This window comes from Magnolia sinica, chromosome 2 (assembly GCF_029962835.1).
Source record: "Magnolia sinica isolate HGM2019 chromosome 2, MsV1, whole genome shotgun sequence".
Taxonomy (NCBI): Eukaryota; Viridiplantae; Streptophyta; class Magnoliopsida; order Magnoliales; family Magnoliaceae; genus Magnolia; species Magnolia sinica.
In genome coordinates this window covers 25,985,522-26,005,336 of record NC_080574.1, presented here as the reverse complement: position 1 = coordinate 26,005,336, position 19,815 = coordinate 25,985,522, and the positions used below count along the sequence as shown (strand labels likewise).

The 19,815-nt window shown below is 39.6% G+C and overlaps 1 protein-coding gene across 1 annotated transcript in view; it reads right to left on the bottom strand.

The window, feature by feature from the left end:
• Positions 1-5,662: 5,662 nt before the first annotated feature.
• The window catches only part of LOC131236744 (uncharacterized), a 32,956-nt gene continuing 18,803 nt past the window's right edge, over positions 5,663-19,815 (bottom strand). The window contains exon 2 of the mRNA XM_058234145.1: positions 5,663-6,331. Coding sequence (XP_058090128.1) covers positions 6,090-6,331 — 242 coding nt within the window. The 3' untranslated portion in view covers positions 5,663-6,089. The remainder of the gene's footprint in view (positions 6,332-19,815) is intronic.

Genomic DNA, 19,815 nt, shown 5'->3' with positions numbered 1-19,815 from the left:
ATGATACATTGCAAACTTACTAAAAGACCATAAAATTGACCATTGACTGCTATACAAAGCGGTATGGTGTACAAATGCCAAATGCCATATGGCTTGTGCAATAGTCCAAAAGGAATCATCATCATTAAAGCCCTATCCCAACTAATTGGGGTCAACTCCAAAAGGAATCAACCGGTTAACATATATCGCGAAAAGTAGCTGCTGGCTGGACTTGTTAGCCCCACCGTCCAAATAGTTGGCACATAGGACCATCCAATTGGATTTGTGGGCTCCACAGTCCAATCAGATGCCCTACAAAAGGCTGGAATGTTACATGTGTATCAAGTGGGGTCACACACATGCAATGTGTGGCATGGAAGTATCCCGTTTTCCTTCATCCCGGTCAGTGAAAGAGTCAGTGCCAGATTGCTAGAGAGGGAGTTAGGCACTCTTTTTTTGGTATTAGGGATTCTAATCCATTAGTGCAATTTCTCTCTTTAGGCAATAAATTTATCTCATTCATCAACGACAAAAGCTTGGCTATGATTTTTCCATGTGGTGGGAAAGACGGCTTGCACATTGACATTATGGAATAAGGATGATGGAGGTGGAGTGCTACAGTCATAGGATCTTCTCCTTAGCAAATCATTGCCAAAAAACCTTGAGATCATTGCCAATGAATGAAGAAATTGTTTGAAGAAGACAGGAGAGAATCACTCAGGTCCATGCGGATCTACCAGTATGGACTATGGAGTCGGTTCGCGATCTGCAAAGTTCCTCCAAATTACAATTCAACAGCAGAAATCATCTTTATTTGTTTACTGTTAATGAAATTAGTATCATCTTCAGAGAGGAGATAGAAGACCTTAGTAGAGAATAGAGATTGATGCTACTGAAGTGCCTAAGCAGTTCTATGCTTTGTGCCATATTACATCCAAGTGTTGAAAGTACATCCCCCTTTTCCAAAGAATTGGTTCGATTCATTTGGTAGGCCATTGGAAAGATTGGACTTAGGATGGGAATGGGTGGGTACTCCCGTATTGAAAATGGAAGCACTTACAGACCATTTCTTCAGAAGCAAGAAGGGTATTCCAATGCTCTGAGAGATAACATGGGGAAAAAAGATATTTGTGTTTAATGGTAAGTTAGCCAGCTGGTAGAAACATAAGAAGCAGTCTGATTGACTCTATATTTGAGATATGCTCATCCTGGAATTCATCCAAGTGTATTGGGGTTTGACCCAGATGACAATAAACCCACAGACAGCTATTGCCAAGTTCAACTGACGCAAGCTGCACAGCTCAGGCAAGGGAGATGCCATGATTTCAAGTCTCCCATAGCAACCTAAGGGGCTTGAAAAATGAGGGTGAGGCGCAGCAACAGAGATCGTCTGAGTTGAATCTAGCACAAGGCAGACTCCTGCCAAGTGCTAACCACTTGGATCCTGTGTATTATCGCTGCGGCAACAGAAGTACACAGATTGTGTAAGAAAACCCAATGGACTTCAGCAGGGTAGGGATTTAGCCATGGTGGTTTGTTTCCTCAAGTAATGAATTTCCAATCCTGTGGGTGAGGAAGTTCATGTGGGTTTGAACATCGATTATCCATGACATTTCTATCAGTTTAACAGTATAAGACAGAGGATTTCCCCTATGGGGAAGATGGGTACGGATTTCTTTGCCGGATGAATATCAATCAGATTATCAGTAGTCAGAGCAGTTGGCGAATCTCCTCATAAGTCTTCAATCAGCATCCCAGTCGAGTTTAGAGTGGTCATGTGCTAAAACTAATAAGAGTGGCCAATGCCGCAATAGAGGGCTCATCAATATCCCATATGCAGTAGAGCTAGAAGAACACTGCCCATTATTAAATTAGAGGAGATTGACCTCCTTCACTAGGAAGTTCCATGGTGATTCCTCTAGTTTTTTGTAGATTAGGAGTAAAAGAAGAGAGAGAGAGAGAATTAGGGTTGGATTTCCCATGTCTCTCCCCACTGAGTTCTAAACCAACATAACAACTAACAAAGGAAAAAGACTAGGATCAACGACTAGGTGAGCCGTACAGTGGTACAACTAGTGTTCGAAGTATTGATATCACTACAAGTTTTACTGGCTGGGGATATAGAAACAATATCGATATTGCCGATAATATCGCTGATAACCAGAAATGTGGGAAAACATGGGGAAAACGGTAGAATTTTCAGTGAAACTTTAGGAGATGCTAAAATACACATATTTGTATATTTAGGAATAAAAAATTTGCAAAAATAAAAAATAAAAAATGAATACACAATAAGTTTCCATTTAATGGGGACTTAAAAGCATGTGTCGTCGTATGAAACAGTCTAACCATCCCACCCATCCCATCTAACCATCCAATTACCCATGCAACCTTCTATCCAAACATCAATCAATATTGCAGAATATCGATAACTCATGATATTTTGCCAAGAAATCATTGACAATTGGAAATGAAACGAAAGATTGTGATCTTGATATCGTGCATGTTGCGATAACGATAATATTGAAATATCATCAATATTAGCAACAACAAATTGAAAACTGCATACAACAATGTGCTCATAAAAAAATAATAATTTGAAATATGTTTTTATTTAATAAACAAGCCTTTCGTGATATCTCTACATTGGCGATATTATTGAAATATCACCGATACACCTGTGATACAAGCGTAAACTAGAATTTACGCAGTAAAAAATATTGGCGATATCGATATATTGCCAATACAAGCGATGCCTGGAATTTACATAATTGAAAATATTGGCAATATCGATATGTTGGCGATACTTAGCGATACATTGCTAATGCCTGGAATTTCTAATACTACCAGTGTTATTGGTATCGCCAAGCTGGAGATAACGATAATATCGAAGATATTTCGATAATATCGGAGATCATTCAAACAATGGGTACAACCCACATTCACATCTGTTAACACTTCCCCTAAAGGTGAACCATAGATGTTGTCGATGCCAAGCTTGGTGTATATGCATGTAGACTAATTATGACTAAGGGCCTTGGTGAACATCAGCAAGTTGATCTTGAGACCGAACATATGGCGTCGAAATTTCACCACTAGAGACCTTCTCACGTATAAAGTGACAGTCAACCTCCATATGTTTAGTTCCCTCATGATAGATTATCACAAAACAACTGCATAGGTAGATTCACTTCACCCCATCTCCTATAATAGCTTATTAGTCCACATCAACTTGTAAGTAGTATGAGCTTGTATCAAGTCTGTCCTCTCGAATCTCCCCGTACATTTGCTCTCTTTCAATGCCCGCAATCAATTCTCTTAAGAATTGACCAGCTACGCGAAGATTTTCTTTGGCAAGTGGATGCCTAGCAAAGCAAGTTCCACTTCTCAATTGGGAGGTGTGTAGACCTTATAATGAGGGTGGAGCTAGAATCAGTCCTGGAGGCGGTTAACTCGACGGTGCCGGGAAAATAGGTGCGGAGGTTTCGGTGGAGGAAAGCTTGTGGAGAAGGGTTATCGCAGGGAAGTATGGTGTTTCGAGTTCGGGCAGATGGACCAAGAAGTCCTCGATGTACAGGGCTTCTTTTTTGTTGGAGACAAATCACTTGTATGGCTGGAAAAGCTCTCCCCAAGATAGGAATCTCTTTGGACATCGGGGTCAAAGTGAAATTATGAGATGGCATTTGATTAGGGGAATCGTCCCTTAGATATCACTTCCCTCACCTTGCGAGGTTGTGTCCGGATCAATCCATTTGTGTTGTTGATTGTTTCATCGCCCAAGACACAGGCAGAGCGTGGCTTCCCCCTACTCAACGCAACTTGACTGATGATGAAATTGAGGAGTTTGTGAAGTTGCTCTCTTTGTTGGAAGGCATTTGCCCCGACCCAGATGTCATAAATGACCTGTTTTGGCTTAGGGATAAGTCAGGAGGTTTTTAGTGCATTCCTTTTTTGGCTTATAGGCAAAAATGGGATCTTAACAATTGTTAATATCCAAAAGAGAGGGATGGTGTCGCTGAAAGGCTGCCTATTGTGCATGATGAATAAGGAATCAATAGTGTATCTTTTTTATTCATTGTGCCTATGCCAAACGTGTGTGGGACGGCATCCTCTCGGCTTTCAACATGTCTTGGGTTATGCCAAACTCTATGGAGGAATTATTCTTGTCTTGGCATTTGGGGGGCCTAGATCCAAAGATAGGCATAATTGGCATCTGGCATTGTTGGCTTTTGGCTTCTATATGGTGCATCTAGTTAGAAAGAAATGAAAGATGTTTTTGGAATAAGTTGCAACCTCTGGGATCCATTGTTACGAAGGCCTTTTTGCTTGTTAGGGAGTGGGGATCTTAACCCAAGGGGTTAGTTGTATTTTTCTTTTTCTTTTCTTTTGTTTGTTCTGTTTGTTGTTGAGCCTTTTGGTTATTTCAATAAATGATTCCAAAAAAAAAATGTAGTAGTATGAGCTATTACTTTATATTTTGCTCAAGCGCTTGATCGGACCACACCACTGCTTCTTACTCTCATCAAGCTTCTCAGTAGTCAAATATTTTAATTTGTTGTTGGCAATTAAAAACATTTGGATGGATTTGGACCGCTGAAGATAGTTTGTTCAATTTAATTTAACATAGGCTATTTACATCTCAAAAAAATCAAACGGATTTATGAATCCAATTCTCGAATATTTTTTTTACTTCCATCCGGGACAAAGTACTAGGAAATATACCTCAAACTTATACGAACATCACCTAACCTTCAACAACAAACAAATACCCAGTGTTTTAAATATCGACTGATATATCCCACAATATATCTTGTATCCCACCTGTGCAATACGAAACGCACAAGTAATGGGATATATCCCCCATGTTTGATCCGATGAGCTTTTAAAAAAAAAAAAAATTCGATCCTTTTTTCTATAAATTATGTTAAATCAGTGTCAAATTGTTACAAATCCATGATTTTTCATGTTTTGTATGAAAAATCATGGATTGGGAGCTTCAATTTCGAGATTTGGAGGAGAATGACCGAGTTGTGGAAATTTGAAAAACAATCAAAATCAAACATGTGTAACCTAATCTAGTGATTCTTCTTTTGCTTTTGAACGTATTGCTTGTGTTTCCACGTCTTCTTACATTTATAGACTATATGAATAGACTTTAATTTACTTGCATCAATTCAGTTAGACAACGCATATATTAGGACCCCATACAAAGAAAATCTATTATGTTCACTTGTTTTTTGTAATGTTTTGATTTGTGTGTGTTTTTTTTAACAATCACTAAAATTTCATTTAAAAAATCGACCAATTTCCAATGTTTCCCCGTGTTTCCAACAACGAAAAAACATTACGCGATACAACCGATATATCCCATGCGATAACCGATACATATCCATATCCCAAGGGTGTGATACGTAATGTGATACCAATATTTCGAACACTGCAAATACCTAACATGTACACTTCACACGTACATTATGCACACCACACTTGAAGAGAATAACTAGCCCATAGTTCCACATATTCCAACCAATCATGAGGGTTGATGATCATGAACACAACATCCGAAGAAGGCAATCAGGCCACATGTCCACACACACACAAGAGGTGATAATCATGAATGCTTCATCCCTTCTCATGCACAAACTAAGTAACAAAGGAAAAAAGACTGATCAAAGACTCACTGTATGGCCTACATTCACATCCGTTAACAATTCTCATTAGATATAACATACTTGCAAGGGGGAGCAGAACCATCAATTTGAAGAACCGTGGTCCGTATGTACTAAAACTTCTGGGCACAACTGAAAGAACCCTGATTTTAAAGAAATGCAGAAATTCCTTCATTGGCGACAAAAAATAAAATAAAATTGTCCTCATAAAATTTATGCCTTGTATAGGTAATCATATGGCCAAAACTATGTAGGATTTTTTTCCCTAACAATGGGACAAGGATATGATGATGATGATGATGATGATGATGATGACACTTCAGAGCCTAGAGATGATATGTGGATGATACAAGTGGTCCAGTCCCCTGATTTTTGGTTTTACAATTGTTGGTGACACATACCTTAATTATCTTACACTCAAGGGATGAGTGAACAAAGGTCTCACTCATGTAGGCCAAGCTCAAGTTCAAGCTCATCGTCCTCTTCAAACAATCTTAAAAGACGGGCATACTGCTCCTCTCTCTTCTTCTTCTGCCATTGCCTAAGCAGGAATATGGACAATGCCACAACTGTTACCAGCCCAAGGCATATGAACACTACCTTCAGCCCAGAGCTACCACCAGATGTTGCAGGTATCTCAGCTTTTATATCATGCTTGGAACCCGATGGGTCGTCTGCCAAGCCTATAAATAGGAAAAAAAATTTCTTGTTTAGTTGGTGGTGAAGTAGACTAAAAAAGGAGTCTGGTGGAACCAAAAGCATGGATGAAATAGACTAGAAGACGTGTGTTACATGACCTGTGTAATATACACGAGGTCAAGACAATCAAAATACAGAATTTCATGCCATGGACAATATAAAATATAAAAAAGAAATAAAGACAGACAATGACTGAAACTCATTATCTGTGTTGCGTATCAGCATATGCAACATAAAGACGCCAGACCATATCTTCTCTTCTGACGAGATTATCTATATCCCCAGCAGCTGTCAACAAACATTTTGTTCCCATAATTATACTAATGAATGCAAGTCTGCAGCAGGTCATTACTTGAAAATGTTTGATGTTGAGAGAGACAGAGAGACATTAGTAATGACTTGATTTTTTTTTTCAAAGGTGGTACAACCATACTCAAATGATTAAGATAAGTAGTCCCAATTCAATGATAGACCATCCCTCCTTGCGAGTTTTGGAAATTTCTCTCCTTTTTATTAATGGCTAAGAACTACATAAATATTTGTAGCATTCCATAAAATTCAAATTCAAAACTCAAATTCTAATTCAAACTCAACGGCTAATCCACTCTCCTAAAATCAAGGCCAACTACACTTGATTGTTAGGCTATTATTTCAAACTCAAAATTCAAATCGAAATTCAAATATAACAATAGATCTTAAGTGGCTAGAGGCTAGACCCACTCTGCTGCCCCAAATGGTTTGGTCCACTAGTTGACTCATGGACTAGGCCCACTCTACCAACCCGAATAGTTTAGCCCACTGATTGACCCATGGACTAGGCCCACTCTCCTAACCCGAATGGTTTGGCCCACTAGTTGACCCTAACAAAAGGGGCAAGACATTAAGGAGAAATGACTTGAATTATTGCTCACTATGTGTATTACATATGATGCATGCATGAATAACACAAATATGAGTGTGCAACCATGTAACTTGGACATGGACAAATTTCAGTGTCAAACATGGATACGAGGTGTTGGACATGGAGGCTTTTAAGGGACCATACTCCAGGGCAAAGTGTTTCGTGTGTTAACTGGCCCAGATCCGTAGACCAAGGGTAACTAATCGTCATTTATGGAGGTTAGCAGAATATCCAATCCTATCTGATCCCATGCTTTCACACCCCAGCATTTTTAGGGACTCAGCGAGCTGCTTTCACTTTTGGCATTCCTTTGTGAATCTCCGGATTTCACCCTTACGCATGAAATTCAACGCTCATCCGTCTCCCTCAAGTGGATTGGAACTTTTCACTTTCAACCCAATTCACCGCCTGCCTGATTCACCGGCAATAAATATGCATGCACATATAGGTATGCATGTCATCACTTACACATGTAACAAGTAACGACAGGTAGCTGCCATTGCTCAATGGAGCAGTTCATAATAGGGGAGAGCATGGCATTAAAATGGAAGCAGGAAAAACAGGAAGCAAGCAATAAGTGATGCACATAGATTACCCCACCTTCCGGACTCCTATAATTTCCTCCCACCCCCTAAAGCCTGCCTCTTACACAAGCAAACTCATTTAAGGCCCAAGAGAAAATTCTTCTTTTCTCTTTCTCGATCATCTTTGTTATGATTACGAATCTATTATTGAACATCATCTTGTTCCTCTCTTTCCCTAATAGAAGCGGCAATGGGCCGGGGAGACCAACCCTATAGGGCTACAGCTTGGGCCCCTACCCTAAACTTGGCTGAGGGCCAAGGCCAAGCTTGAAATCTAGGTGTGGTGTTTGGGCTGGGCCAGGCTGGGCCGATTATGAATGGCCTAGGTGTGCCCATCAGCCTAGTCCAATCATCAACTTTGCCACATTATATTTTTACCAAAAAATGGATGTTCTTTGTAAGCTCTTTCCAGTCACGATGTTGGATCCGGGGGTCATGTTTCAATGATCCAAACCATTTATATGATGGGATTCATAGTCGATGGATGATACCCAAAAAAATTCTTGACTATTTCGTACCTTTGATCATTTTAAATCTTTCCATCACAAGGCTAGACTGGTTATGTAGGGCTAGGGCTGTTCCAGCCCCGATTAGGGTCAGGGTCAACATCGGCCCTGCCCTAGCCCGGCCCATTGCCACCCCTATTCCCTTGCGTCTATAGCATTGCCAATAGGTAAAATCTAGAATCTTACTGCTTTTGCTTCGATGTCTAAACTCATATGCTTCCAAGAAACTTCCAGTGGGATCCAGCATGTACCATGCCAATTTCATAATATTCCTATTTTCTGAATGCATTAACTTCTACAATTTCTTTTTCTTTTTCTTTTTCATTTTTCCCTTTTTTCTTTTTCTAGTAAGTGGAGATCCTAGATTAACGCTTGCACATCATTGGTGAATGGGAGTCCCCAATGCTTCTTCCAGTGCAGTCCAGGTAAATGCCAAGGGACCCTCCATCTCCCCTTCTCCTCTTGATTAGTGCTGTCTCATTAAGAAAAAATGTTAGAAAAGGTTGCAGCTTGTGGCATCGTTCAGGTAATCAACATATCATCTTCCGACAGTGGAATCACTCACATCCAGTGCAGATGATACATTCCATGGGAATGGATCTAACCAGGAAGCACAGCATTAAAAGGAATTATAAGATGCTATGAAATATTTGTTGGTCAAGGAGTGAATCTAGCCCAACGCTCGATACTTCGCATCTCCATTTCTCTTCTACCCTTCAAAAAAAGGAGTTAAATTTGGATGTTGGTCTAATGAATCAGTTAGCTTAAGGCAATTGGATGTGACATCGTTGCCATTGAAGTATTTGGGAATTCCATTCTGTTATGGCAGAACTCAAGAAACATGGGATTAGCTGATAGAAAGATTTTAAAAGGAAGTTTTGCTTCCTGGAAAGGCTGGCTTCTATCCTTAGGTGGTAGGATGAACCCCTTGAAGGCATGTTTGCAAACCTCTGGGTTTACCTACTGTCTATGTTTGAATGCTCATTCAAAGTAGCTGGCAGGATTGAATCAATCCAGAAGAGATTCCTTGGGAATGACCAACAAGAGGCTCATAAATACCATCTTGTTCACTGGCATGTTGCCTGCATTGCAAAGAAGCACGAGGGGCAGGAATCAGAAGTACTAGGCAAATGAATATTTTACTGCTGGCAAATGGTCGTGGAGGATTGGTGATGGTCAAATGGCTCTCTGGAAAATATCCTAACTTTTAAAAATGGTAGTTGTAGTTTAGGTTGGGAGATTAACATTGCGAATTGAAGGAAAGGGTCTTCAATATGGAAAGCCATATCAACATTCAGAAGTCAGTTTACAAAGTTCATCAGATTCAGAGTTAATAAGGGGACGGAGTGTGGTTTTGGGAAGAGAAGTGTGGATCCAGTTTCTTAGCTAGCTTGCTTGAGCCTCTATTGAGGATCTTGAATAAATGTGAATAAATGGTGCAAAACTCTCTCTCTCTCTCTAGCTAGCTTGCTTGAGCCTCTATTGAGGATCATGAATAAATGTGAATAAATGGTGCAAAACTCTCTCTCTCTCTCTCTCTCTCTCTCTCTCTCTCGTCAATACATCAATAATACGATTCCCCAACAAAGGCCTTACGCACCACTGGCTAATGGCAATAGAGTATTATAACAAGGGAGCCTCGAACCTTTTCTTAACTTTAATTTTGATTTCGTAACAGTAGATCCAGAAAGGAGATTTTTTTCAAATAGATCTGCCAAAAAATTAGAAAGATCTAACAGTTCTGCTAGCCAAAAATCTGCCAAATCTGTTTCCAAAAGTGTTATATCTAAAGTAACCAAATGGTTTTCCACCCAAAGTAATTTTGATTCTGCAAAATCCTCAATAGAATCAACAAATATTGCCAAAGCAGCTGATGCTGAAACTATGTCAATTAAAAATCAAGAAGAGACGTTATTCTGATATAGAACAGTCTCTTCAAAATTGGCATATTCCAAAAGTCCCTAATGAAGAAATTTATCGAGAAGGTTCTTTCCAAAATGACGAATCTCTTGAATCAGATTTTGTCATCAAGACCGTAGAGCAAACTAGACCCATTTCTCATCAAAGTGAAAACATGGATCTATTCTCTACTCGAGAACTTCATCAATATTCTCACAAATATAATTATATCCATGTAGGTCTTGTCCAAGTTGCTGTAAAACCATTAACTCGATTGGGTTTACAAGCTTCTGTTCTTGTCGCTCTGAGAGACAGGAGATTCCAAAATTTTAAAGACTCTCTGATTGGAATAATTGAGGCTAGTCTTAGTGATGGCCCAGCCCTTTTCAATGGCATTCCAAATTTCTCTGTCTCTCTGACAGACAAATATTTGTTTAAATTCCTTCGATTAGGAGTTAATACAAAAGGATTTGATATGTTCCCAAGCAGTGAAAATATTGCGGTAACTTATCGCATATATTACAAACTGATGAAAGCCAAGCCTATGAAAGCCAAATCAAAGGTTTAACTACCTTACTAATGACAAATCTTGCTTATAATGTCATCACGCTAAAAAGGATCAATTGGGAAGATGTCAATCTTTCTAGTTGGCATCTTGAAGATGCTCAAGAAAAACTCCCAAATGAACATACAGAACCAGTAATTATTCAAACTAATAACGATGGATCTGTAGACATTCTCTTTGCCAAATATAATCAATCTGCGTCAAGTGCTTCTCAATCTTTGCCAAATCTAAATCCTCCAAAGACTATACCCACACACATCTTCAGCCCTCTATATCAAAGGCAAGAAGATGATTACAATCCTTCTGAAAGTGATTTCCCTCAGGTCAATATGATTTCTGCTACCTACCAAAATCAACTAGAATCCTTTACAATAGATACCGATTAACTAAAAAAGGATTTCCAAAAACATCCCTTAACAAAATGGTACTTCAAGAACATTCCTGAACATATTAAAAAGGACCTCAAAGAAAAATGGTATCTTCACATGAACCAACATCAGATTACCATTCCCTTTTTCACTTGGTTTTAAAACTTTAGGGCCTGTTTGGTTTTCCCAAATAACAGTATATGGGCTGCAATGGGCAATTATGACATTTCACAAGCGTTTGTTTTTTAATGTTTTCGGCTGCAATTAAAGGGCGGTAGCAGATGGAAGGATTCGGCAGTATAACAATCACCGAATCCATCAGAAATGCAGGTACTCAAGGATTTCGTCTGACACTCGGATTTAAGACTGAAATGGGTATGGCGGTCCGCGGGACACCACTATATGGTAGATACTGACGCTTGGATTTAAGACTGAAAGGCTTCTTATTTTCGTCTTCATTCTAGAAATCGTCTTCCCAGCGAGATGAGACGGATTCTCTCACCACTCAGGTATGATCGTCTGGTAGCTAGCCCCGTTTTCATAAATCATTTCCGGTTGTTACATTGCTGCTTCCCCTCCATGCATGGTGATCTTCTTCCCTTTCAATCTACATGCTAACCATCCTTGTCTCTCTGTTTAACAGACTGTTAAGGTTAGATCTTACTTGTAGACTGCCAAATACCATCTTCACGGCTACGTGTTCTATCGGAAATAGGATAGTCAGCTCAAAGATATGAGTTCCGATTGCTCTACGGTTTCCGATTGTAGTTATTTTCCTGCTTTTAGTGGGTCTTGTGATTATGTTTATTGGGATGAACTCTCAGAATCTGTCATGTGGGTTCGTACTGTGAATCAGTTTTTTGTTGATATGTTGAGGAAGATAAAATGTTCCAGCCGTGTCGAACTTTCAAGAGGCTTCTATGAAGGAGACGCTTTTGATGGGGTGCATGGAAAGAAGTAGCTTCTTATAATATTGCCTTTTATGGACCTTTGGATATGCCGCAAATGGCGTATTTTGCCAGAATGGGGTGGTCGTTGGTCTTCTCTTTATTCGTTACCAGTTGTGGACTGTAATGACATTACGGACGTTTAGTCCTTGGCTAGCTTTAATCGTCCCATACGTCATGTGTAACATGCAGAGGATGCCGGCCGATTTCAGCTCTTAAAACCAACTGCTGGCTTTATGTTCTTGACAATTCAATTAATTCCTCCGTCCACATCTTGCCAGATTTTTTTAAAGAACACAAATACCATGGACAGATGGATATGTTTAGAAGAAGAAAAAATAAATAGAACGGCTAAAAACATGTTGTCGATAAGAAGAGAAGAAAACCAAAAAAAAAAAATCTGAACAGAAAGAAAAAAAGACAGATTGACAGTGTTTGTTTTTTTACTCCAACCTGGCTTTCCTCTGTGTGACTATGTAACAAACTGTTATTCTATAACAAAGAATTTGTGTAAATGAAACGACACTTGTGTGGTTCGGCACTATTAATTCATGAGTAGCTAGTTGAATCTTCAGTTGGATAGTCCATACAGGAAAGGGCCATGTTTGGCGATCTAGACCGCTGATCTTTTGGGCCCGAATTTGGATGTCCCAAGCCTTTCAGAGTGGAAGATCCTCTCTGTCCACCACTCTGTCCACTATTTGGCTCTTTCGCCCCTGCTGTTTGTTTTATTAATGCTTTGTTTTATGCTACGGATCAAAGTGTCTTCCTATTTGGAAATTTTACAGTGCATTCCTCAGCCAACGTATGACCAAACCAAAACGACAATGTGAATAACCAAATCTTGGGGCTAAATCTATATAGAACTTGTCCCGATGCAGCATGGCCCTATGATCTGTATGTTTCCATACTATACTATAAAAAAAACATAACATATACTGTTCTCTACATGATGCACTATGTAATCTCAATTTCATGTAATCTCAATTTCACAATCAATGCACCAAAAGGAATCTATATGCATGATCTGTATCAATGAGTACTGCATGTTATATATAAACAGTTTGTACTATTCTCAGCATCCTTTTTAGTTCTCAAATTATTATTTTTGGTTATTGTAAATAGGCAGAGTGTCTCATCTAAAGAGACCTGGCAAACACCTACGTGATTGAGGTATGTGTGATATAATTTCCCTATATTATTTTGAATTTGTACCTCTTTTTTCAAACTTATTCCCATTTTGAATCGTGCTCATTATATATCTCACTCTTGAGATTAATTTCAAGTTAACAAAAGGTAAAGAGTAACAAGGAGTTTATTGTCATTGTAAAGGTTAATGAGTAGTATGTTTGCCAGGATCCCTCCATTATGTGTTGATGTTTGCGTTTTCATATATGGTCTATTTAGATGTTTTATGTTCTCTTTAAAAAATTTGATTTTAGAGCAACTGGAAAATAATATAAATCATCTGATTTTTTTTCATTTGCATTTAAACCAATTGCTTTCTTAACTTTTTAACTTGAAATTGTAGCCATAAATGAACTTGTTGGTTAGGAATATTGCTTGATCTGTGTGAGTTAGAGATATGTCTCATCGACAATGGGGCTTGCAATTTGGATGGTTTAAAAAATACAATACTTGAAGATGTAAGTAGGATGAGTCATCCAAAATTTGAGCAATGGTGCAAACTAACATTGGACCCTGGGCTATTTTCTATATGATTTATGTCCACCTCCCCGTATTTTTCCAATGATTGTGCTCGCTACATCACCAGACCAGCAAATCTCAAACCTAGACCATGAGCCTGCGAGTAGGTGTCATGAGTCATGACCATGGTCCAGATTTTAGTCGAACATATTTTACTGGCATGGATGGCAAAACAGTCGGAGGAGTATGTTGTGCATAGACTCTGGTAATATCCAAAATACATACGTTAAACAAGTTGCAGGATATGTGCAAAACCTGTAACCCATGGCCTGTTTAGTGGGCATTCGGCTCTTTCTGTTTGATCCTGCTCAAGTGTGGTGACCTGTTTAGGTGGCATTCGGCTCAATGTGATTGACTATCATGTCAGCCCCACCGAAAAATGTAGGCCATACATCATGTGGGACTCGCCTTGGATGTGGGACACTCATCATTAGGAACGATCTTTGAAGTGGGTTGTCTATCATGTGGGCAACCCAAACAGGCTCTAAGACTTCAAGAGATTTCCTTGTAAACAACCCAAATGTGCCCCTCCATTGTTAGAATGTGACACATGAACATGTTCCATATTACCAACTTATTCGCAAGAGATCCTTTTACCTGTTTGTTGTTCAATATCGTGTGGGGCCAATGCATACATAGATTGATGAATGGAACAAATATATTCTCTGTGCCTGCATAGCTTGAATTGTAGTGCAATATTCGATCCAAAAATGAGACTCAACATCAGTTACTAATCCTAGTACAACAACACACTTCTCAATTCGACTAGTGGACTTCGTACGCAAAGCATATACAATTCCATCACCATGCCATTTTTGCAATTAATTCTAAATACTAAAATACATATAAATACTCATTGTGAACGAAGACAGTTGATCTGAATGATGCTCTATATATGATATGTATATTGCTTATTCCCTTCCTTATATGTTTGATGTTTTTAGTTGCGTTTGTTGCTATAAAGCCTCTGGCATAACTACTAATAGGAAAGGGTTTTGATGATAGGCTCTATACGTTTTGTTGTTCTACTACGAACGTTTAAAAACGTGTTATTTGAATATAAATTCATTGTTATATCTGATCAAACAGAGTTACATATGGAAGTGGTGCTTGATATTGGAATAGTAGATGCTAACTCAGTTTCTCTCGATTTGTTGTACAAGTTAATAACATAACATAGAAAGACACGGATGGACGGAAAAGGAGATGGCTACATTTGCAGCAACAACTACAGTCATTGCAATTGGAGATTTTTGCAATAATCTCTTACTTAAGGACACCATCGAGACTTGGTGACAATGAAACAAGCAAGATAATTAATGGGATAATTAGAGCCAGAGACAATGACTGCCTGGCACAACTCCGAATGAATAAGGATATTTTCTTTCACCTATGCTCGTTTCTCAGAGATAGGAATCTGCTACCGGATGGGAAACATGTAAGTATGGAGGAACAACTTGTCATGTTCCTCCATACATAAGGGCATAATGTGCGAAGCCGTGTCATTAGACATCGCTTTATACGGTCTGGAGAAACAGTAAGCCGATATTTTTCTAAAGCATTGAATGCAATTATGGGGCTATATCCTAAGCTTATAAAACTCCCGAGTGCAGATATACCTACAGAGATTCTAGCCACTCCCAATTGGGGCACGTATTTTCAAGTATGGATCATGTTAATCACTAGTATTCAAGAACATCCTGTCATAAGAGTATGTCTCTTGTAATTTCTTTTTCTGATATATCATATTTTAATTAGGATTGTATTGGTGTAATTGATAAAACCCACGTACCTGCTTATGTTCCTACGATGGACAATGTCACCTATCGTAATCGAAAAGGGGTTCCATCTCAAAACGTAATGGCCGCTTGCACGTTTGATATGAAGTTCGTATACGTGCTTGCCGGATGGGAAGGTTCGGCCTCCGACGCACGCGTCTTACAGAGTGCGTTGCCACATTCACACGATCGATTTACAATTCCAGAGGATACTTAGTGTTTATATATATATATATATATATATATATATATATATATATATATATATATATATATATATATATATATATATATAATGGAACTTATCTTTTAGCACAATTGAAATTGAAATTATATATTGATAATTACTCGTAAATAATTGCAGGTAAGTACTACGTAGTTGATGCTGGTTATGCGCATTCATGGTGCCGTACCGCGGCATACGATACCATCTCAATGAATACCGCGCGGGTCGCAAGCCTTGCAACAAGAAAGAACTATTCAACTACAAACATGCTCAACTACTAAATGTTGTAGAGCGGATTTTTGGAGTATTGAAAGCTCAGTTTCCAATCCTCAAATCAGCTCCACCATACAATCTTTTAACACAAGTGAAGATAGTGATCGCGTGTTGTGTGTTACACAACTTTATCCGAGGATTTGGGGGAGATGGTATTGTCGAGAATGAGGTCTCATCAACGGACGTAGCGGATGGTATAAATCCATCTCCAGTTGAGATTAGTTCTCAAGACGATGGACAGATGGTTATCAACGTCATACAACGTGAAAGAGACGAATGGACTATGTTTCGAGTTAATATTGCTACCCGGATGTAGAATGATTTCCATCCTGTGCATCGTAGTTTATGAAAATCGCACTATTGTTTTTGTTATTTTGTAGATGGGAGAATCGAATGTTTGTACTCATTTTCTGTCACACACTTGCCTATAGTATTTGATCCCTATTATATAAGTTTTTCCTTTACTCTAAGTCAATTAATATTTAGGACATGAATGTGTGAGACTGTAGTTTTGTTACAAAATATCATTCATTTTGGGTTGTGAGGCTGCGATTTTAATGCTAATTTGAAGTTGGCATTTGAATCTATGTAGATATCTGAAGATTCTGACGGAGATATGTCACCTAGCAAGGGAAACAGTCAGTCAACGCCTACGAAACAATCCCATCAAGAGCCAAGTGTTACACCACGGAGGACCCCGAGGAAAATTAAATAGAAATCAACCGATGAAAATGGGTCATCTAGTGGTGTGATGCGCTGGACTGATGAGATGGACGACTGTCTTATTGACACTCTTATGGATGTTGTCGCAAATGGACATGAGAGTGTCAATGGATTTAAGAAAGAGACATACAAGGCAGTTGTCGATACTGTGAAAGGTGATGTAGGGATAACACTGCAGGAGAAACATGTTGGGAATCGCCTCCATACGCTTAAGAGGTTGTATTTCGAAGTGCATGAGACGCTGAATGCTTCTGGTTTTGGATGGGATGACAACTTGAAGGTAGTCACTGCCCCAGATGACGTATGGGAGGATTACATACGGGTGAGTTTTACATCGATTCAAGTATCAATACATTTCAAGTTGTCTACTACTGATTGTATTTAGTAAATATGACATATTTAAATGTAACATTGTATTGACACGTTCATTGTTCTTGTCTTTTATAGTCACATCCTTACGCACAACATGTACGGGGCAAAGCGGTAAGGAAGTTTGATGACTTGACGTACCTATTCGGAAATGACTGAGCTGGTGAACTTCGTTCAAGCACGGGCAACATGCCGAATTCTATCGTTGCAAGACGGTCTAGGGATGCTGATTTATCACTGAGAAGGTCTGTTGATCTGAATGACGATACGCTCGTGCAATCGAGTAACGATGAAGGGGACAATACAGCTGACATCCATTGGTCGTATCAAAGTCGTGATGGCACCCATAGGCCCTACCGAAGTTCGAATGGAAACGGAGACAACTCCGTGAACACAGGCAGCACCTCAGCATCAAGGAAGAGAGCTAGAATGAGTCGCCCTTGTGACGTAATTGGAAAAGGAATGAGCGAGGTTGCAGAAGCTGTGAAGTCACTAGCTATAACCATTCACCAGGGAAAGGACATGGTATGTATGTCGCAGATTGTTCCCGCTCTGGAGCAGATTGAAGGGCTCACAGGACATGAGATCCTTCGCGCAATAAAGATTCTATCAAAGGATGAACAGCAGTCCGCCTCCTTCCTTTCACTCCCCGAGCACAGGAGGTTGGATTTTGTGCTGATGCTGCTTGCACCAGATCAGTCGTCCAACTGAGCGCAGTCTGACGGACATGGAGTTTGATATTTTGGAAGATAATTTTTTTGGACTTTTTTTATTCTGGGTAACTGTAGGTGACTAACTATATGTGGATGGATATGCCTGTATAGAATAGTACAGGCCGTGGATGTGCCTGCATAGAACAGGCAATGGAAGGACCTAACTGGATGGCAGTGTTGGACTTCAACCTGTCAACTAATTGTGGTTTTCATGACTGTTTGCATTTTTGTGACTGATGTGTATAGTTTAATGATAAGTAACTGTCATTTATGCTACATAACATGTTTCTATTCCTGGATTTCTCTATCAATGATCGTAATAACTGTATGTTTTTGTGTAAACCATTGCCTGATTTTGCAGCTGTTACCTTAAGACCGGTTCAGGAATGTGAAAAGAAGTCCTTTAATACCATGCTAATCTAATTATTATAACAATTTTAGTTATGCTATTTGTTCTAGTTTTTGAATAAGTAATGATGCGACAGGTGAGTTGATCTCATTTTTGGTATATTGCACTGAGATGTTGTCACCTTATTTGATATATTACACTGAGATGTTGTCACTTTATTTGATAATGTGCATGTGCCAAAAAAGGTATACGTTGTATTCAACGTTCGCCATCCCGGAGTATATTATGACTAGGAGTGTCGTGTGCAAGTGGAGGGATTTTCAAGGGCACGTTTCCGTGCTTACAACTCACCTGTCGAGGCTTTTCTCGAGTGGTCTGCATGGTCCGAGAAAATGGAGCTTCCGACTGTCTCACGGGACGAGATCGTAGATGACTATGAGAGTGTTAGGTCACAGGTTAGAGAGCACATTAGTGCCATTTCCAGGAGTCAATCTATAGAACAGACCTATGCAATGACCTCTTGTGCCCCATATGACCTTGGCACAAACATACATGGAGAAGCTGTCGCAGACATGGATGACGGTGTTGCCGTACTTGTTAGATTCATCTTTGGAATCTTACTTTTGATTGTTGTGATTCAGCTCATATCAAAGCTGAAATAGTGATCATCAGTTCAGCTTGGTGAACTGAGGGGTTATCCTTCCTTCACGCAGCTGGGTGGGTGATCTCACGTGCAGGGCCATGTTGCTGCGGCAGTTGGTCTTTGGAGAGAGTTGGGGTTGACTTTTTGGGTGGTCACTTGACTAGCTTGTTTATGTGTTTTTGGACTTTTTTTTGGATATGTTTTGGACTATGATTTGATTAGCTTTGTTGATGGTGTATGGATACTACTATAATCAACCCAAATGACCGTTTTGATCCAATAGATTACATTAGACTAATCAGCATATTGCGAATAAGTGTTGGAAATTGCATTCCCACATATGTACGGCGTGGATGAATCACGTACAAAAAATGGGGCCCACAGATGAAATGCGTGGATGAAACAGACGTCCGTGTTGTGGGGCCCACAGATGAACGGCGTGGATGAAACACATATAGAATGCGGGGCAGACAGATGAACGGCGTGGATGAAACACGTACAGGTAGCGGGCCCCACAGATGAACTGCATCATTGGATGAAACACGTACAGAAATTTGTAGCCATTAATGAACGGCGTTGATGAAACACACATACAGAATGTGGGGCCCACAGATGAACAGTGTGGATGATACATGTACAGAATGTGCAGCACACAGATCCCTAGTGGCGTGGATGAAACATGTAGAGAAAGTGGGGTCCGCAAGCACACGGATCCCTAGTGGCGTGGATGACACACATAGAGAGTGGGGTCTGCAACACATTGACCGTTGACAGCCGGTCTAAGGTGACTGCCAGTCTAATGTATAAGTGGGAATGCAATGGAAATCAAACAACCCTTGCAGCTGTGATAGAGATGAAGTGGTGGACACCATAACATACCAACCGGTAACAACCATCTAATACACCATCACACCAAA